Source organism: Salmo salar, chromosome ssa23, assembly GCF_905237065.1.
Source record: "Salmo salar chromosome ssa23, Ssal_v3.1, whole genome shotgun sequence".
NCBI classification, from domain to species: Eukaryota; Metazoa; Chordata; class Actinopteri; order Salmoniformes; family Salmonidae; genus Salmo; species Salmo salar.
Window position 1 is genome coordinate 17,495,580 of NC_059464.1, and position 21,457 is coordinate 17,517,036.

At 41.8% G+C, this 21,457-nt stretch overlaps 1 protein-coding gene across 2 annotated transcripts in view; it reads left to right on the forward strand.

Moving 5' to 3' along the window:
* Positions 1-20,194, forward strand: part of LOC106584157 (zinc finger protein 644) — a 56,770-nt gene extending 36,576 nt beyond the window's left edge. For both annotated transcript variants that reach the window (XM_014169088.2, XM_014169089.2), the window contains 7 exons: positions 5,726-8,800; positions 9,071-9,278; positions 13,376-13,586; positions 14,321-14,486; positions 16,694-16,819; positions 18,668-18,773; positions 19,055-20,194. In XM_014169088.2, the coding sequence (XP_014024563.2) occupies positions 5,740-8,800; positions 9,071-9,278; positions 13,376-13,586; positions 14,321-14,486; positions 16,694-16,819; positions 18,668-18,773; positions 19,055-19,247 (4,071 nt within the window). In that variant the 5' untranslated portion in view covers positions 5,726-5,739 and the 3' untranslated portion in view covers positions 19,248-20,194. The remainder of the gene's footprint in view (positions 1-5,725; positions 8,801-9,070; positions 9,279-13,375; positions 13,587-14,320; positions 14,487-16,693; positions 16,820-18,667; positions 18,774-19,054) is intronic.
* The last annotated feature ends 1,263 nt before the right edge of the window (positions 20,195-21,457 follow it).

A 21,457-nucleotide genomic window follows, 5' to 3' on the forward strand; every position in this document is an offset into this window, starting at 1 on the left:
ACAGGTGTGCCAAGCTTGTATCGCCTTACCCAAGAAGACTCAAGGTTGTAATCGCTGCCAAAGGTGCTTCAACAAAGTACTGAGTAAAGTGTCTGAATACTTATTTCAGTTTTTTTGCAAAAATGTATAAAAACCTGTTTTTTGCTTTTCGTTATGGGGTATTGTGTGTAGGTTGATGAGGGGAAAAAATAAACAATTTAATCCATTTTAGAATAAGGCTGTAACGTACATTTTTGGGGAAAAAGTCAAGGGCTCTGAATACTTTCCGAATGGACTTCGTCTCGGGCCTAACAACACCCGTGACAATATATCCTCAAAACACACGCTTAAAGTGCAGTATCACTTAATTCATACATTCTTCTGAATCTTTGATTACTGCTTCCAAATAATTAACACCAGAACTCATTTTAGATCATAGGCCTTTCAGTTATTAATAGATCATTTTTTTATCTATAACGGTGGTTGCGTCCCAAATGACTTGCTTTTTCCTAAATAGTATAGAGCTCTGATCAAAACTACTGCACAATATAGGGAATAGGGTGCCATTTGGGAAGTAGCCAGTGACTCATGCATATCTTCTAATTAGAACCATTTGAGTCAAATACATATATATGTCTTGTTCCTCTAGCAGTGGATGACATTGTTTGGTTATCTGTAAACACATTATCACGATTCAGGCTGACAGAACCGAGTGTGTCTGTTTAGGATACAGGCATACATAATCACACACGGAATCAGGATACAGGCGTACATAATCACACCCCAAAAGAGAGAGTGGATGCCATTATGATGGAAATGACCTTTTGGTGACAAGCTATCTGGAAAATAAATATTCACTTAATCAAGCCAAATATCATGGATGAAACTGCCCACTTTATTCTCTTTGTGAATGCAAGCACCATTGAATGTATTGTCAACTAACATTGTGAGCTCTAAATTTACAGTAGTTACTGAATAGCTCTTTAGAATAGCTGTAGTTGTCCGAACCTTAGCACACACACACACACACACACACACACACACACACACACACACACACACACACACACACACACACACACACACACCACAACTGCTGCTAGCAGACTATTATTATTATTGCGAAACACTGCCCCTTAATCCCCACTTCCCCAAAATCCGTGTAAATACTGGACTATAAATTGTGCCTTCCTGTATTATACTTATGCTGAAAAGTTTCTTCTATTTTACTGAGCCATTTACTTTATTTTTGTATTCTTATCTTTTCTTATTTACTATTGTTGTTGCATTGATGAGAAGGATCCTGCAAGTAAGCATTTCTCTGGACTGTGTAATGTATACCATGTGTATCCTGTACGTAGGAGTAATAAAACTTGAAACTAGTGAATTATTACCATAGACTATGAAGGTTATAGGCTACACTAAACGTTTTGGGCCTTTCTCTGGTGTCTCTGTATGGGTATGTGTGGGTAAAGGTGCAACCTGTGGTATTAACTATTGATTTTTGAAGTATATAACTTCTAAATGCCTCAAAAGCCTACCCCATCCTTTGCCAAAATATAAGGTGTTCTGGTGTATCGTGGTCTGTGTGGTACAGTAGACTTTAGACTGCTCTCCAGAATATGAACTGAACCAAGCCTTTCCTCCTCGCTGTGGAATTGTGGCTGAACAACACTATGCTCTCCTCTCCTTGGGACTGTGTCAGGCTGAATCTCTGCCTGTTTGTTTTGAGCCGTGGGCTTTGATACTCTTCTCACACTTCAGAGGCGGCTTCATAAATTCCCATTGTGTCAAGTAAATCAATAGTTCCCATTAGCTGAGGAAGTTGTCGAGCTGCTGCAGCACTTGCGGGGCAGCGGCCCCGCCTGGTTTAGTTGTGTGTTTTCTCTCCTGGTGAAGGCGGAGGCATAGACATACTGCATGGGGATGGGTGGCTGTCTGTTGATCCATCCAGACAGCTCCAGCGGTTGAACTGGTTTGGGTGACTGGTCCCAGTTGGGAAGAGGGAATTCCCTTAGACACCCTAAACTCAAAGCCTTTAACACTGATTCTCTGCTGATGTTAAGCCTGGCTCTTTCTTTGTTTAATTATGTTTTCAGGCTGTTCACGTGAGATTTTAGCCATTTCAGGGACACATTGTGATTCATATGTCTATGAATGGAACGACAGAAATATGTTTTCTTTCATTTTGACACAAAATTGAAATAAAAATGTTTCATCACTGTAATAAATGTAATATACACTGAATATACAAAACATTAAGAACACCTGCTCTTTCCATGACATAGCTTTCACCTGGTCAGTCTACGATCCCGTATTAATGTCAATCCACTTCAATCAGTGTCAATGAAGGGGAGGAGACTGGTTAAAGAAGGATTTTTAAGCCTTGAGAGAATTGAGACATGGATTGTGTATGTGTGCCATTCAGAGGGGGAATGGGCAAGACAACATTTTTAAGTTCCTTTGAACGGCGTATGGTAGTAGGTGCCAGGCACACTGGTTTGTGTCAAGAACTGAAACGCTGGTGTTTTTTTTTACGCTCAACAGTTTAAAGAGTTTCCTGTGTGTTATCAAGAATGGTCCACCACCCAAAGGACATCCAGTCAATGGGATGCTATGGGAGGCATTGGAGTCAACATGGGCCAGCATCCCTGTGGAACGCTTTTGACACCTTGCAGAGTACATGCCCCAACGAATTGAGGCTGTTCCAAGGGCAAAAGGGGGGGAATTTAGGAAGGTGTTCTTAATGTTTTGTTCACTCTTTTGTACACTTTTGTCGCAGGTTTTGGTGTAAGGTCAAGAGTAAGATGCTTCAAGTTCTAAAGTTTGAACTGCTTTTCTACGATGCTTTTAAAGACATTGGGTCGCTGAGACAAGCTGATTATAAAATATGTCAGAAAGGTTTGTGTATCTTCAGGGAATACAGAAAAATTATGATAATATGCAATTATCGCCTCACTGTTTTTCCTGCAGTAACCTGAAGATGAGGTGCTATACGAGTGTTACTGCCAGTGCTGATACACCCAGAACCAAAAGGATTCAAAGAAAGAAAAATCCCAGTGACATATTATACATATCCGGGATTTTTTTTTTTTTTTACGCATTCAGTAGAATTTGGCTGAACACAAAGGTTTTATTTAAGAATGTTCTAGAACATAATGATGACTGAACATTCTCCCATATACAGTAAGATGTCCTGGGGTAAGATGTAGAGCTGGATTAATAGAAATACATCTCATAGAAAAGATAGAGATCGATCTATGCATACGGCTTAAATGTACTTAAGCCTATAATCATTGTAAATAGCTTCTGGCAATACAAAGTCAGCCCTTTTTCACATGAACTAAATGAAGTAAATAAAAGCAAATAAATGTTTGAAAATTGCATTGCTGTTGAACCCTAGCAGCTTGCTTGTGGTTGTTATATTTGGAACAGAAAGAGGGAGAGTCATACTGTATGCTAGTACCAGGGGTCAAAGTAGATGTCATTTCTTCCCGGTTGGTGACCTCTTATGTATGCACGCGCTTAATCCAATAATTACTTATAGAATCCATAATAATTCAATAGGATCTCTGTGGGCCTAGTTGTAAAGATGTGTCATTTAACTTTTAAAATGTATGACCTATTTTATCCTCTCTAGGTTTCTTCCTAGGTTCTGGCCTTTCTAGGGAGTTTTTCCTAGCCACTGTGCTTCTACACCTGCATTGCTTGCTGTTTGGGGTTTTAGGTTGGGTTTCTGTACAGCACTTTGTGACATCAGCTGATGTAAGAAGGGCTTTATAAATACATTTGATTGATTGATAGTGGCGTAAACACAACCAGTCATGATGTTTTCATCGGATTGTCAACAATCAATTCAAAGGGCTCCTTTACTAGGCTACCCGCGCACGTCATCCACTCACAACCTAAAGCGATGAATGGAAAGAGGCCTCCGTTACACAAAACACCACAAAGTCCAATGACATTTAGGCGATAGTCGTTAGCCCAGAATGTATGCTTCCACTGCTGTCCACGCACAGCTCAGTGTCGGCCATTCATCTGTACCTTGGCAAAATGTCGGTGTTCTCGTTGAACCACATCGCATTTTGGTGTGCAGGCTATACCACCCGTTTTCAAGTCCATTCGCTAATTTTTCATGCCTCTGACATGTGATAGCCTAATGATTAATAATGGTGTAATAGCCAACCGTTTTCTTGATATTTTGTTTTCATTATTGTGATAGGCTCATGATATACCGGTACGGCATACCCTCACAATTTTTTTTGCTGGGACCCCTTTACCGGACCGTACCGCCTTACTTTCACCCCTGGCTAGTACTACTCCTAATGAGCCTCTAAATGTAAAGCTGTAATCATATTCTGATGGCTTTGCCACCCTGCTGTTCAAGGGGGGTAGCAGTGACGTTAGCTTTAAATGCAGAGCATCTTTTCTGCCTCACCCTCCCTGCTAACCCAAGCCCCTACAGTAACACTACAGCAGATGGAGGGAATATGGTGCTCGGAAGGTTTTACCTCAGAGGTGGTAACAGTGAAGCCACTCATTAACACTGAATTTACCACTTCGTTAGCGACGTAGCTTCCTGTAGAGAGCAGCCAACACTGGATCATGTCAAATCCACTGAGCATACATTGTGGACTACACTACGGTTTATTCCAAATGGCACCCTATTCCTTATAGTGCACTACTTTTGACCAGAGCCCCTATGGGTCCTGGTCAAAAGTAGTGCACTAAATAGGGAATAGGGTGCCATTTGGGATGAAGCCTATGTCTATCAGCTAGGGCTACAACAACCCTGCCTGGACACTTCACATTGTACCAAGCTGTAAAATACATCACCTCGTCTCTTAGTCTCACAGCTTGACTATTACAAGGCTAGGAAGAGTGTTAAATGTTAGAAGATTTTATTCATGTATTTTCACTCTTTTAAGTGACTTGTTTAAACAGTTGAGTCTCTATTACATTCAGCAATCTGTCCTGACGACTATTGGTTTCTGTTTATATGTTTGTGTTTTTATAGCTGTGTGTGTTTTTATATCTGTGTGTGTGTGTGTGTGTGCGTGCATGCACGTATTTGTGTGTGTGTTCATGCGTGTGTTTGTGTGAGACAGACTGATTGTGTAGCCCGACGCATGCCAATTTGTCAGGATTGGAGCAACAACAGCGTCGTGCTGGGACCCGTGTTGGCACCATCACAGAGTGCTAAGACTGAGTATGATCTCATTGGAAGTCTACTTTGTTCCCATGGAAATTGGTCAATTTTAGCAGGCGTCTGGGAGCTTTCGGGGGAGGAACAGGAAGGTTGTATCCCAGAGGTGTGCTCTGGTAATTAAGAGCCCTCACCGGGGTATCTGGGGCTAACAGCAGGGTTTGTTGTGAAGAGAAGTGGCGGACGAGGGTGTGAGGAAAATCATAATGCAGTACCAGAGAGGAGCGTTGAAGTAATGCAGATAAAACTCTCATTGTGTGGAACAGTTGGGGAGAAAGTAGGCAGAGCTGAAACTTAACACTGTGAATAAAATAGTAATTGTTTGGATTTGTTATTCAACATAGTATTAGCCTGCATTTGATTTTAAAACAATATACAATGTAGTGATATGATAATTGTTGTGGGTTGGGCTGTACATATTTCAATTTGCCACATTTTAATAATGCATTTTTCACCGCCTTTAGCTCTCAAAACATGACATAAATTATTGAGCATGTTTAAAGCTGATTTGGTTATTTTTCTCTGTTTCTCTCTTCTCAGAACATACTGGTGAGATGGCTGATATAAAGCCAAATGCACAAGAGAACAAAGAAGGAGATGTGGTGGAACCAGTGTGTGACAGCTCCGGTGCCACTCTGGAGCCATTACAGCGTCACACGTCTTCCCTGAAGAACAATGCTGCAGGTCTGTCAGAGCAGCTGTCTTCTGACGGACTCCCAACCCCTTTAAATGGAGCACAGCCCAGTTCATTTGTACCCAACAGTGTCCCTGCTGTTCCCCACACAGCCCAAGCAGCCCATTCACTGCCTTCAGGAGCACTTGTTAATGGACCTGGTTCACACCCTGCCTCAGAGGAGAGCTGTGGCCTGAACAAAAACAGCACAATGTCCAACAATGTCCTGGTGGAAGCCCAGGACGCCCAACTACGACAATCTGGGAGGGACACAAGCCCTCAGGTGTTACCACCACCCAGTGAGCTTCAATCAGACGCCCTGAAGAACCCAGCAGGGCTCGTTCTGAAAACACTAGCCACCACGCAGCCAGGGGCCAACAACACGTCACCATCAGACTCTGAGGCTAGTGAGGCTGAACTGCCCTACCAGGCCCCCGACACCACCTTGTCACGCCACAGTCCACAGCCACACCAAACGCCAATTAACCAAATATGGACGGCCAAGGGAGTCAAGGCTAGAGCTAGATCTATATGGGACTTAAACACCACAGAGTCCTCTGAGAGCTCGTCGGACGGTTTTGACGGGACTGATGCACTACGCTGGGATTCACAGAAAGAGCTCATACGGGCGTTGTGGAAGAATCGCACAGTTGACAGCAGCTTAGAGACAAACGCTGCAGGAGTGGGAGTGATGTCTCAGCTTACCAACCAAAGACAGAGGAAGCGTAAAATACACCTGGTGGGTACGGCAGGCTCTCCTGAAAAAGTTTACAACTGCAGCACAAATCACACCTACAAAAAGTGGCATATTGAAGAGGAGGAGGATGATGAGGATTTTGACATCTCCAACATAAATGAAGATGATTCCTCCTGTAAAAAGGCTGATGTACAATCTTCTGTGAATTCATGTCAAGAGCATCCCAGTGACAGCCCTGTAATCATCAAGAAGCTGATTGTAAGAGCAGATTGCCACGAGGACAATCACTCCGTCTCCCTCTTTAGTAGAAAGCCCAAACAGCTTAAGACAGAGCAATCCGAACAAGAACCATCATTCTTCCCATGCACAATGTGCAATGTTAATTTCAAGGAGAAAAGGCATTTGCATAGACATATGATGTATCATTTAGATAGGCAAAATCACCAGGTACACCACCACGAGAAAGTTCCCCGGCCTTTTATATGCAGGGAGTGTGGGCGTTCGTTCCGCGATCGCAGCTCCCTCCTCAAGCACATGATTATCCACCAGGAGAGACGGGAGAAACTCATGGAGGAGATACAGGGACTCAACAAACTCCGAGACGAAGGCAGGAACGCCAAGCTCCAGTGCCCGCATTGTGTGTTCGGGACCAATTGCCCCAAGACGTTCGCCCAGCACGCCAAGACACATACCAAGGATAAACGTTATTACCTCTGCGCGGAGTGCAACCACGTGGCATTGACGGAACGGGAGCTTGAAGCACACCTGTACGCGATGCACTGTGACACACTGAAGTCCAAGTACAAGAACATGATCAAAGATGAGGAGTCAGAGTTTCTTACAGATAACAATGATGAATCCAGTAATGTTCTGTTTCAATGTAAAGTGTGCCCTTTCAGCACCCAGAACGAAGATGGCCTTAAAAGGCATTGTGAGCTGATACACCAACAGTCTGATTCTGATGATGAATGTGAAAATCTGCCATTTGAAAAAGCACTTAACCATCCAGATCAATATAGCCTAGCTGACCCGTCCAAAAAAACAGCAGATTTAAAACTACTGCAGCTAAAGCCAAAGTTCTGTATTAAAAAGCCTGCTTTCTGGAAAAGAGCGGATTTTCGCTTTTGGTCCGGTAGTGTAGCTGACTTTTACATGAGAGACACAGCAGACACACAGAAGTCTTACAAAGGTCTTACCTCCTCTCAGTTCAAGTGCAGCATTGTCAGCTCAGCAAACAAGCTGTCACCATCCCTGTGGAGCAGTGACAAGCCAAGCAAATTATCTCCTAAACCAACAGAGAAAATAGACGTGACAACAGGTCTCCCTTATGTTGAGGAAGACAATCAACTATACGACAATGTGGTTTCAGGAATCTCCGAAAGGACAAAATATCCCTCAAATGTTGATGCGTTGCTTACATCCAAGATGGTTAAACCAGGCCAGATGCTGTATCATAGCTACAACTCTGACAAGAGTCAGGGAGATAGCAACGACTTGACCGGCAGGAAGTCAGAGGCACAAGCTGTTACCCAAAAGACTCCATCCAAAAGAAAAATGTCCACTCCCTTCCACAACAGTGTGGACAAGGTGGTTGATAATGTTTTGCCAAAACTGAACCCAAAGTTAAAAGAGACTACAACTCCTGAGGACACAGAGGGAGACGATGATTATGAGGACACGTATGACTTTAGTGCTTACACCAGTGAGGCTACAGCCAACTTCCTGGATAGTAGTGAGAACGAGAGGAACCCCTACGCCCGTAGCTACTTCATACGCAGACAGAGGGGTTCTTCTATCAAAGAGAATCCTGCACCTGCTGCTGACGTCGGCCGTTTTGAAAAGAACGCCGTTCAGGTTGACCACCATTTTAATAAGACTGACGACAAGGACGGGGAGTATGACAGTGATGACATACAGAAGCTTATCATCAAAGAGGAGTGTATAGAAAGCTCAGTGTGTGACGATTCTCCAGAGTCACCCACCACCACCGGCACACACAACCAGAGTCTCTCCTATGACTATGACTTCTCCCCTTCTTTTGGAACAGAAAGGAAGTCCTGCCCCTACTGTCCTGCTGTGTTTGAGTCTGGGGTGGGCTTATCCAATCACGTGCGAGGGCACCTGTACAGGTTGGGGCTGAGTTATGACGCTCGCCATGTGGTGTCACCTGAGCGGGTAGCCTCACAGGACCGACAGCCACGCATACGCAGGAAGGTCCCCTCTGTGGTGCGGAGGATCAAAAAAGGTGAGCAACGTATTTATATTCAATAACTTATTGTTTTCTGCACTATTGCATTGTAATAGGGTTGAAGTAATCTGTTATTACAAAGTAACTATACTTATTACAGTTTTTTTCCCAGTCAAGTGTGTCATGTTATTTTTCTATAGATAGTGTATAATATTCAAAGTTACCCCAAAGTTAGCTAGTAATTTACCTAGATCGCTCTGGATAAGAGCGATACATGTAAATGTAGATAGTTAAAACGTAACCTTTTTTATAATCTCCATGTTGCAGCTGAGAAGCCGGAGTCTCAGGCGGAGCACACCTGTCCCCTGTGCTGGGGCTGGTTCGACACCAAGACAGGCCTCTCCAACCACGTGAGGGGCCACCTGAAGCGAATAGGGAAGACCAGCACCAGCACCAGTAAGAGTCCAGTGTGTATCCTCAATGAGCTGCTAAAGGACGAGCAGGAACACCAGAACATCCTCCAGATTCTCAACAGGTACTGTATACATTTCCTCTGAAAAGTTACTGTTCACACCTTTAAGGGATGTAATACAATGTTCTATCCTATATCATGTATACAGTGCCTTCAGAAAGTATTCATACCCCTTGACTTATTCCACATTTTGTTGTGCCTGAATCCAAAATGTATTAAATATGTTTTTTTCTAACCATCTACACACAATAACCCATAATGGCAAAGTGAATGTGTTTTTAGAAATGTTTGCTAATTTATTGAAAATGAACTACAGACATATCTAATTTACATAAGTATTCACACCCCTGAGTCAGTACTTTGTAGAATCATGTTTGGCAGTGATTACAGCTGTGAGTCTTTATGGTAAGTCTCCACACCTGGATTGTGCATTATTCTTTTCAAAATCCTTCAAGCTCAAATTGGTTGTTGATCATTGCTAGACAGCCATTTTCAGGTCTTGCCATAGATTTTCAAGCAGATTTAAGTCAAAACTGTAACTCAGCCACTCGGGAACATTCACTGTTTTCTTGATAAGCAACTCAAGTGTAGATTTGCCCTGAAAGGTACATTAATCTCCCAGTGTCTGGTGGAAAGCAGACCTACCCAGGTTTTTCTCTACGATTTTGCCTGTGCTTAGCTCCATTCCAGTACTTTTTATCCTGGAAAAACTCCCCAGTCCATAACGATTACAAGCATACCCATAACATGATGCAGCCACCACTGTGCTTGAAAAAAATCTGATGTGTTGTGTTGGATTTGCCCCAAACATAACGCTTTGTGTTCAGGACATAAAGTTAATTTCTTTGCCAAATTGTAGTTTCTTTATTGCCTTATTGCAAACAGGATGTCTGTACAGGCTTCCTTCTTTTCACTCTGTGAATTAGGTTACTATTGTGGAGTAATTACAATGTTGTTGATCCATCCTCACGTTTCTCCTATCGCAGCTATTAAACTCTGTTTTGTAACTGTTTTAAAGTCACCATTAGCCTCATGGTGAAATCCCTGAGCGGTTTCATTCCTCTCCGGCAACTGAGTTAGGAAGGACGCCTTTATCTTTGTAGTGACTGGGTGTATTGATACACCATCCAAATTGTAATTAATAACATCACAATGCTCAAAGGGATATTCAATTTGCCATCGACCAATAGGTGCCCTTCTTTGCGGGACATTGGAAACCTCCCTGGACTTTGTGGTTGAATCTGTGTTTGAAATTGACTGCTCGATTGGGGGACCTTACAGATAATCAAGGGGTTGAATGCTTATTAACTCAAGACATTTCAGCTTTTAATTTTGGATGGATTTCTAAAATGTTCTTCAAGCTAAATTCCACTTTGACATTATGGGGTATTGTGTGTAAATCAGTGACACAAAATTAGTATAATTTGTATATTTACTACATGGCCAAGCACACAACCATGCAATCTCCATAGACAAACACTGACAGTAGAATGGCCAGTACTGAAGAGCTCAGTGACTTTCAACGTGGCACTGTCATAGGTTGCCACCTTTCCAACAAGTCAGTTCATCAAATTTCTGCCCTGCTAGAGCTGCCTTGGTCAACTGTAAGTGTGGTTATTGTGAATTGGAAATGTCTAGGAGCAACAACGACTCAGCCGCAGAGTGGTAGGCTACACAAGCTCACAGAATGGAACCTGTCCTCGGTTGCAACACTCCCTACCGAGTTCCAAACTGCCTCTTGAAGCAACTTCAGCACAAGAACTGCTCGTCGGGAGTTTCATGAAATGGGTTTCCATGGCCGAGCAGCCGCACACAAGCCTAAGATCACCATGCACAATGCCGAGCATTGGCTAGAGTGGTGTAAAGCTCGCTGCCATTGGACTCAGGAGCAGTAGAAACGCGTTATCTAGAGTGATGAATCATGCTTCACCATCTGGCAGTCCAACAGACTAATCTGGATTTGGCGATTGCCAGCAGAACGCCACCTGCCCCAATGCATAGTGCCTGCCCCAATGCATAGTGCCAACTGTAAAGTTTGGTGGAGGAGTAATAATGGTCTGAGGCTGTTTTTCATGGTTTGGCCTAGGCCCATTAGTTCCCGTGAAGGGAAATCTTAATGCTACAGCATACACTGACATTCCAGACAATTCTGTGCTTCCAACGTTGTGGCAATAATTTGGGGAAGGCCCTTTCCTGTTTCAACATGACAATGCCCCCGTCCACAAAGCGAGGTCCACACAGAAATAGTTTGTCGAGATCGGTGTGTAAGAACTTGACTGGTCTGCTCAGGTTCCTGACCTCAACCCCATCGAACACCATTGGGATGAATTGGAACGCTGACTGCGAACCAGGCATAAACGCACAACATCAGAGCCCGACCTCACTAATACTCTTGTGGCTGAATGGAAGCAAGTCCCCACAGCAATGTTCCAACATCTAGTGGAAAGCCTTCCCAGAATAGTGGAGGCTATTGTAGCAGCAAAAGGTGTGTCTTCCGCATTTATTAATGCCCAAGATTTTGGAATGAGATGTTCGATGAGTAGGTGTCCACATACTTTTGGTCATGTAGTTTGTATATTATATATATACACAGTGCCTTCGGAAAGTATTCGGACCTCTTGACTTTTTCCACATTTTGTTACGTTACAGCCTTATTCTAAAATATATTAAATAAAAAGAAAATCCTCAGAAATCTACACCCAATACCCCATAATGACGAAGTGAAAACAGGTATTTAGATATTTTTACTAATTTATAAAAAACAAATACCTTATTTACGTAAGTATTCAGGCCCTTTGCTATGAGACTCGATATTGACCTCAGGTGCATCCTGTTTCCATGGATCATCCTTGAGATGTTTCTACAACTTGATTGGAGTCCACCTGTAGTAAATTCAATTGATTGGACATGATTTGGAAAGGCATACACCTGTCTATATAAGGTCCCACAGTTGACAGTGCATGTCAGAGCAAAAACCAAGCCATGAGGTTGAAGGAATTGTCCGTAGAGCTTCGAGACAGGATTGTGTCTAGGCACAGTTTTGGGGAAGGGGACCAAAACATTTCTGCAGCATTGAAGGTCCCCAAGAACACAGTGGTCTCCAACATTCTTAAATGGAAGAAGTTTGGAACCACCAAGACTCTTCCTCGAGCTCGCCGCCCAACCAAACTGAGCAATCGGGGGAGAAGGGCCTTGGTCAGGAAGGTGACCAAGAACCTGATGGTCATTCTGACAGAGCTTCAGAGTTCCTCTGTGGAGATGGGAGAACCTTCCAAATGGTCAACCATCTCTGCAGCACTCCACTAATCAGGCCTTTATTGTAGAGTGGCCAAATGGAAGCCACTCCTCAGTAAAAGGCGCATGGCAGGCCGCTTGGAGTTTGCCAAAAGGCACTTAAAGGACTCTTAGACCATGAGAAACAAGATTCTTTAAGAATGTGAAATGTCAGAATAATAGTAGAGTGATTTATTTCAGCTTTTATTTCTTTCATCACATTCCCAGTGGGTCAGAAGTTTACATACAGTCAATTTGTATCTGGTAGCATTGCCTTTAAATTGTTTAACTTCGGTCAAATGTTTCAGGTAGCCTTCCTCAAGCTTCCCACCATTAGTTGGGTGAATTTTGGCCCATTCCTCCTGACAGAGCTGATGTAACTGAGTCAGGTTTGAAGGCCTCCTTGATCGCACACTTTTTCAGTTCTGCCCACACATTTTCTATAGGATTGAGGTCAGGGCTTTGTGATGGCCACTCCAATACCTTGACTTTGTTGTCCTTAAGCCATTTTGCCACAACTTTGGAAGTATGCTTGAGTGTACAAATGCCAAGAGTGTACAAAGCTGTCATCAAGGCAAAGGGTGGCTACATTGAAGAATCTCAAATCTATTTTGATTTCTTTACTACATGATTCCATTCCATGTATTATTTCAAAGTGTTGATGTCTTCACTATTATTCTACAATGTAGAAAATTGTAACAATAAAGAAACACCCTTGAATGAGTAGGTGTGTCCAAACGTTTGACTGGTACTGTAGATATGATTTCTTTTTTTTGAACTTGTCTTAATTTTTATTTATTTTTCATTTTGGCTACTTTTATTTATTGTACTTTTTCATGTATCTCTCTGGCTATATCATTGCTGTGTTTTATTTTAAACCTGAACAGGAAGCAGTTCATCTCTCGACCAATCATCTCCCAGAAGTTCATTGGCAGCGACGGGCTCTTCCTAACACCGATGGGGATCCCAGTGAAGATCCAACATGGCTGCCAGCTGGGCCAGAATGGCACTCCCACTCCTTGGGATCCCAGTGCAAATACACCCAGGCAGGAGGGAGTTGAGAGAGAGGGTTTCTTTCCTGAGAGGAAGAGTATAGAGGTACTGTTGTTGTGCTGTATTGTTACCATGCTATTTTGTGTGATTAACTTTTACTTTTGGTTATGTTTTTATTTATATATATATATATATATATATATATATATATATATATATATATATATGCTACCATTCAAAGGTTTGGGGTCACTTAGAAATGTCCTTGTTTTTTAAAGAAAAGCACATTTTTTGTCCATTTAAAATAACATCAAATTGATCAGAAATACAGTGTAGACATTGTTAATGTTCTAAATGATTATTGAAGCTGGAAATGGCAGATTTTTAATGGAATATCTACGTAGGCGTACAGAGGCCAATTATCAGCAATCATCACTCCTGTGTTCCAATGGCACGTTGTGTTAGCTAATCCAAGTTTATAATTTTAAAAGGCTAATTGATCATTAGAAAACCCTTTTGCAATTATGTAACATAATTGCAAAAGGGTTTTCTAATAATCAGTGGTTGAAAAATGAGTTTTAATGACTCCAACCTAAGTGTATGTAAACTTCCAACTTCAACTAATATATATATATATATATATATATATATTACTCTTTATCGTTGGGAAGGGCTCATAAGCAAGCATTTCACGGTAAAGTCTACACCAGTTGTATTCGGCGCATGTGACAAATACGATTTGATTTGCTTATGTTCAATGTCTTTATTTTATTTTACTCTGTGTCTTTGGGTATCTTGAAAGGTGCAAGTAAAATGTATTATTATTATTATTATTACAGATACGAGGTGTCATTGAACCATCCCGGAGCACTTTAGGCGAGCTTTTGAGGAAGAGGAAGTTGGACAAGGATGATGCAGATATGAACCATTTTACTGTGACCAAAGAGAGGGTTGAGGGGAGACCGAACCAACAGGCCAGCAACCTGGAAACACACTGGGCCCATGGTAAGAAGCCTCACAAATAATTTCTATACATATCAGAATATCAGCATTTTAGAGCACTTTCAGAACTGAAAAAGACATTGAGATTGTACAATTTCAAAATTGGTGACATCATGGTACAGTTGAAAAGGACTATTTACATGTCTTTTTCACCAACCCCCCCCAATTTTTTTTTTTATTGTGATGAGACTGAACAGTGTTTAAAACAACCCAGTTAACCAAAATGTGCAATTTTTCTGTTTTCTGCCGAGTAACAGTGTCAAAAACTATAGAGTTACAAACTGCAGTTACTTTGTCTGCCAAGTATAATTTATTTGATGGTAATTATTATTGTAGTGCAACAAGGCCCCCTTTGTGATGGCAAATCATATATGACAAACAGTCTGTTTCAACTAGAATCAAATAAGACAAAAAAAATCCAGTTAAGGCAGATAGATGATGGATAGAAGTGACAGACACAGCTTTATTAGCTAAACTGTGTCGGCGGTCTGTTCTTTTCACAGTGTTCTATCTTCATAAGATTGATCAGTTTAGTCCTTTGCGGATAAGTATGATTCTTTTAGGTGTTCTTCGTAATAGTTTTATAGAGTGCGATGATACAGATTAACATAATATGTGACTTGTGCACACCAGTTTCAGTATCAGCTTGCTTTAATGAAACACAAACTTGTCTTGTTCCACAGCCGTTTTGCATGTTTTACTAACTCTACAGCTTTTCATTACTTACAGGAGCCCATGTTAAATCACAAAATGTCAATCAAATGGACTTGGATTAAAAAGAAGAAACATTAAAAAAAGAAAAGTTCACAGTCAATTTAAGTATTGTAACGCACACATACAAAATGAATGTCATCAAAGGGGCTTTGAAATTGAAATAAAAAAACTGTCACGTTCTTTTGATGTGGCTCTGGAAGCACATCAGCTGTGTTTAAACACCTTTGTTTAATGTCTGTCCAAATAAGAGTTCCTGTCCGTTTTGCAGAATGATTAATAAAGATTTTAAATCAGATAGCAATTTTTTTGGGTCTGTCAGAATTCCAGTGATTGCCCATTTTGTGGCTGACAGTGTTGAATGTCATAGTTACTTTTTACATTTTAGCTGAAAGCTGAAACCTTAAAGGTAGAATAGACTGACTCACGCATTTGCTTTTAACCATCTAACAATGGCTTCTACACCATATTGCTGTAATCAGTGTTATGTTAAATGGAGATTTAACACACATTTTTGCAAACAAATTGTTGCAAACAATTTGCTGGTAATTTAAATAACCTTTAGTACCTTGTCATGGTTAAAAAACACCTCAGTAGCAGATGTTTTTTCACCTATTAGGTGTGAAATGAATGGGAAGCTGTCGCTATTGTTTTCACACAACTGCCAGTAGCTTCAGGACAGCCTGCATAGAAACTCGGTGTGGGCTTGTTACCCAATCAAATCTGTTTTAACAGGTGTTCGAAGAGACCTTTCATAATCTAACGCCTTTACGATTTTATCATGCTCTAGATGTAGCCTGCAGTGCCATGCCAAACCATTGTAATTAATGTGCAATATTGACACAATCAGCACAGTACGAATTTCTTGCCATAGCCAAAATAAAAATGTAAAACCCAAAATTGTTCCAAACCCTGCGTGAATCTTCTGCTACAGGTGAAAATAGGCATCCTGGAGTCCTTAGATTGTGATAAACATTACTCTCAACAACACGTCTCCAACTGCTAAGTGCAAAACATCTTTAAAATATGAAAACAGATGGAGGGAGAGGTGATGGCACTCAGGGAGTAGCAGTTTTACTTCATGTTCATCTATGTGCTCTGTAGTCATATTTCTTATATTTCTTCAGATTCTTCCCTTAGTCACCTCAACTCACCTCCAGATTTTATTTCTCAAAGACGCTTATCAAAGACCATGAAACCCAAGCAGCAATTAATATAGATGTAATGCTTATTGAACTATTTTAAAAAGTGGGCAGCATCCAAACAAAGTGTCTCTAATGGAAGGTAACTGTTAATGAAGTTAAAAACAAACAGAGCATGGTTTTCCGGAGGCATTTTGATTAGATGCTACACTCTTGACACTTGTTCAAAGACGTTCTCCTTGCAAGAAAAGTGTTGTCAATGAGCTTCTGGAACATGTTTAAAGTTTTGAACTCAACTTCTGTGTGCTTTGCTTTCTTTTGATTTTTCTCTCTTTCAATGTCTCTCTCACTTTCCAGAGAGAAATGCATCTAATAAGAAGATTTGCATTCACTGTAACACAACATTTCCCAGTGCTGTTAGCCTGTCCAATCATCTTCGCGCTTACGCACGCAGGAAGAGGGTTGCCATGTTAGAAGGAACAAGTAAGTTCACTAAGCCTGGTCACAAAAGTCAAGAACATAAAGGCACCTTTCTGAAATGACAGTGTTGAGTGTACCTTATTGAACATGTACAGAACATTGCGTCCCAAATGGTGCTCTATTCCCTATATAGTGCATTTGGAAAATATTCAGATCCCTTCATTTTACCACATTTTGTTATGTTACAGCCTTATTCCAAAATGGATGACATTTTTTTCCCCTCATCAATTTACACCCAATACCCCATGATGACAAAGCAAAAACAGGTTTTTACAAATGTCACATTTACATAAGTATTAAGACCCTTTACTCAGTACTTTGTTGTAGCACCTTTGGCAGCGATTACAGCCTTAAGTCTTCTTGGGTATGACACTACAAGCTTGGCACACCTGTGTTTGGGGAGTTTCTCCTATTCTTCTCTGCAGATCCTCTCAAGCTCTGCCAGGTTGGATGGAGAGTGTCGCTGCACAGCTATTTTCAGGTCTCTCTAGAGATGTTCGATCGGATTCAAGTCTGGGCTCTGGCTGGGCCACTCAAGGACATTCAGAGACTTGTCCCGAAAGCCAGTTCTGCGTTGTCTTGGCTGTGTGCTTAGGGTCGTTCTCCTGTTGGAAGGTGAACGTTTGCCCCAGTCTGAGGCCCTGAGTGCTCTGGAGCATGTTTTCATCAAGGATCTCTGTGTACTTTGCTCCATTCATCTTTCCCTCGATCCTTATTACTCTCCCAGTCCCTGCAGCTGAAAAACATCCCCACAGCATGATGCTGCCACCACCATGCTTCAATAGTAGGGATGGTGCCAGGTTTCCTCCAGACGTGACGCTTGGCATTCAGGCCAAAGAGTTCAATCTTGGTTTCATCAGATCAGAGAATCTTGTTTCTCATGGTCTGAGAGTCCTTTAAGTGCCTTTTGGCAAACTCTAAGCGGGCTGTGATGTGGCTTTTATTGAGGAGTGGCTTCCATCTGGCCACTCTACTATAAAGGCCTGATTGGTGGAGTGCTGTAGAGATGGTTGTCCTTCCGGAAGGTTCTCCCATCTCCACAGAGGAACTCTGGACCTCTGTCAGAGTGACCATCAGGTTCTTGGTCACCTCCCTGACCAAGGCCCTTCTCCCCCGATTGCTTAGTTTGGCCGGGCGGCAAGCTCTAGGAAGAGTCTTGGTGGTTCTAAATTTCTTCCATTGAATAATGATGGAGGCCACTGTGTTCTTGGGGACCTTCAATGCTGCAGAAATATTTTGGTACCCTTCCCCCAGATCTGTTCCTCAACATAATCCTGTCTCTGATCTATACGAACAATTCCTTTGACCTCATGGCTTGGTTTTTGCTCTGACATGCACTGTCAACAGTGGGACCTCATATAGACAGGTGTGTGTGCCTTTCCAAACGATCTCCAATCACTTGAATTTACCACAAATGGACTCCAATCAAGCTGTGGAAATATCTCAAGGATGATCAATGGAAACAGGATGCCCCTGAGCTCAATTTCGAGTCTCATAGCAAAGGGTCTGAATACTTATGTAAATAAGCTATTCCTGTTTTTTATTTTTGTATACATTTGCAAAAATGTATGGGGTATTGTGTATAGATTGATGAGGATGATTTTTTTTTAAAAGAACATTTTAAAATAAGGCTATAACGTAACAAAATGTGGAAAAAGTCCAAGGGTTCTGGATACTTTCCGAATGTACAGTACTGTATAGTGTACTACTTTTGACCAGGGCCCCCATTGGGACACAGCCTGTGACTCTCTCTGTCCTGGTGTCAATCAGTGTGCTAAGTTGCATGGAGTTGTCTATAGTAAGTTGGTCTGTACTGACTTGGTCTGCAATGACATGATTTGTGTCTTTCAGCCTATTCCTGTATACTGAAGAAGCCTAGGTTGAGGGCTGGACCAAAGAACACCCTGTTCTCAGCTCTCCCATGTGCTGTTGAGGAGATGTATAGACTCACCTGCAGGTATGTAGGACCACACAAGCTTCTCTGTCCCCTCCCTGTTTTTGTTCGCGTATTGATTTGTTGGGCATTCCACCCTGTAGCCACAAGGCACAAAGAAATTACGGATTGCCCCTTTAATATTGTGAAATGGTCATGCATCGGTTCTAAAAATATATTGTATGTATTGTACACCTGAACAGGAAAATTATTGCCACTTCAGATGCTAAACAGTATCCGTATGTATGCTAACCTAACCTAGCCTAACATAACATAACTTAACTCTCTCTCTCTCTCCTATGCAGATTCTGTGACCTCGTCTTCCAGGGTCCTCTGTCTATCCAGGAGGATTGGCTCAGGCACTTACAGAGGCACCTCATGCACACCAGTGTCCCTCGCACAGGAGCTGGCATGGTGGAGGTCCTGCGACTACACAAAGAGACGCCCTCCTTGCCCCCCCCAGCAGCACCCCTCTCGGGAGCCCCCAACATCCAATGAGCCCCCCACGGCTCATGAGCCCCAGACGCACCATGAGCACCCCTGCTTGGAACACCCCTCTCCTCATGATCACCCTTTGCCCCAGCAGGAGCCCCCCTTGCCCCATGGGCCCACCTTGCCCAATGAGCACCCCGAAACCCACGAGCACCCTGAGCTCCATGATGAGCATCCCTTGCACCATGCACCCCCCTCGTCCAATGAGCACCCAAGCCTGGAGCAGCACACGGCCATGTCCTTTCCAGAGCTTCTTCCAGTGGCGTCCTGAACTAGAGGGTTGTTTACACATTTTCACTTTATATCTGTATCCTCTACATGTAAATATGGATAGATACATAGAAATATAGATAGATAGAACAATTCTAAAGCTATATGTTTTTCTTAATATGCACAATACCAGCCCTTCCCTCTATTTTATAAGACCTGTCTCTATACTGTATATAATGGATCTTGTTACTTATATGTACAGAAACAAAGACTTGTGCTTGAGATGCAAAAATGCCAACAATCGCTGAAGCTAGAACAGTAGTCAGTTCAGAACCTTGTATCTCAACTTTTCTAACCGAACGTTTGCAGTCTGTAACCGCTTCTACTCTACTATGTTTAGGGGAAGTTTTACCTACAGGTAATCTTGCCATCTTGCAACAGGTACACATGTTAAATGTGTCTTCTTGCTTCCTTCTTTGCACTGTTTAGCAGTCAGTCAGAACGTTAAATCCATTACCAAATGTGACAACTGACACCTCAGCATTGTGTAAGTGATATATGCTTTGTCCGTTACTTTTAACTGTAGCCTATAGAAGCCATAATCAGAATACAGGGTCAATAAACAGTACCAGTCAAAGGTTTGGCGACACCTACTCATTCCAGGGTTATTATTTTCTTTTGACTATTTTCTACATTGTAGTAAAGACATAAAAACTATGAAATAACACAATAGCCACCCTCTGCCTTGGTCACAGCTTTGCACACTCTTGGCATTCTCTAAACCAGCTTCATGAGGTAGTCACCTGGAATGCATTTCAATTAACAGGTGTGCCTTGTTAAAAGTTATTTTGTGGAATTTCTTTCCTTAATGCGTTTGAGCCAATCAGTTGTGCTGTGATAAGGTATGGTTGGTATACAGAAGATAGCCCTATTTTGTAAAAGACCAAGTCCATATTATGGCAAGAACAACTCAAATAAGTAAAGAGAAATGACAGTCCATCAATACTTTAAGACGTGAAGGTCAGTCAATTTGGAAACTGCAGTCGCAGAAACCATCAAGCGCTATGATGAAACTGTCTCTCATGAGGACCACCACAGGAAAGGAAGACCCAGAGTTACCTCTGCTTTAGAGGATAAGTTCATTAGAGTTACCAGCCTCAGAAATTGCAGCCCAAATAAATGCTTTACAGAGTTCAAGTAACAGACACTTCTCAAAATCAACTGTTCAGAGACTCAGGCCTTCATGGTCAAATTGCTGCAAAGAAACAACTACTAAAGGACACAAATAATAAGAAGAGACTTGCTTGGGCCAAGAAACAAGAGTAATGGACATTAGACCAGTGGAAATCTGTCCTTTGGTCTGATGAGTCCAAATTTGAGATTTTTGGTTCCAACTGCCATGTCTTTGTGAGACGCAGAGTAGGTGAACAGATGATCTTTGCATGGCTGGGTAAGGGCTATTTGACCAAGAAGGAGAGTGATGGAGTGCTGCATCAGATGTCCTTATCCTCCCCTTAATTGAGATGGTTTAGGATGAGTTGGACGAAAAAAGCAGCCAACAAGTGCTCAGCATATGTGGGAACTCCTTCAAGACTGTTGGAAAAGCATTCCTGGTGAAGCTGGTTGAGATAATGCCAAGGGTGTGCAAAGCTGTCATCAAGGCAAAGGGTGGCGACTTTGAAGAATCTAAAATATATTTTGATTTGTTTAACACTTTTTTGGTTATTACATGATTCCATATGTGTTATTTCATCGTTTTGATGTCTTCAGTATTATTCTACAATGTAGAAGATAGTGAAAATAAAGAAAAACTCTTGAATGAGTTTTCTGTGTCCAAACCTTTGACTGGTACTGTATATCACAAATTATATGTATTGCTAGAACTGTCCATACTGTATGAATGGACACATTATCTGCTTTCTCTCTAACTGTCATGTTAATTATTTCCTATTTGTCTTGTTCTGATGAAATTGGAATTGCGATATGTTCTCATTTTAAGTTAATCA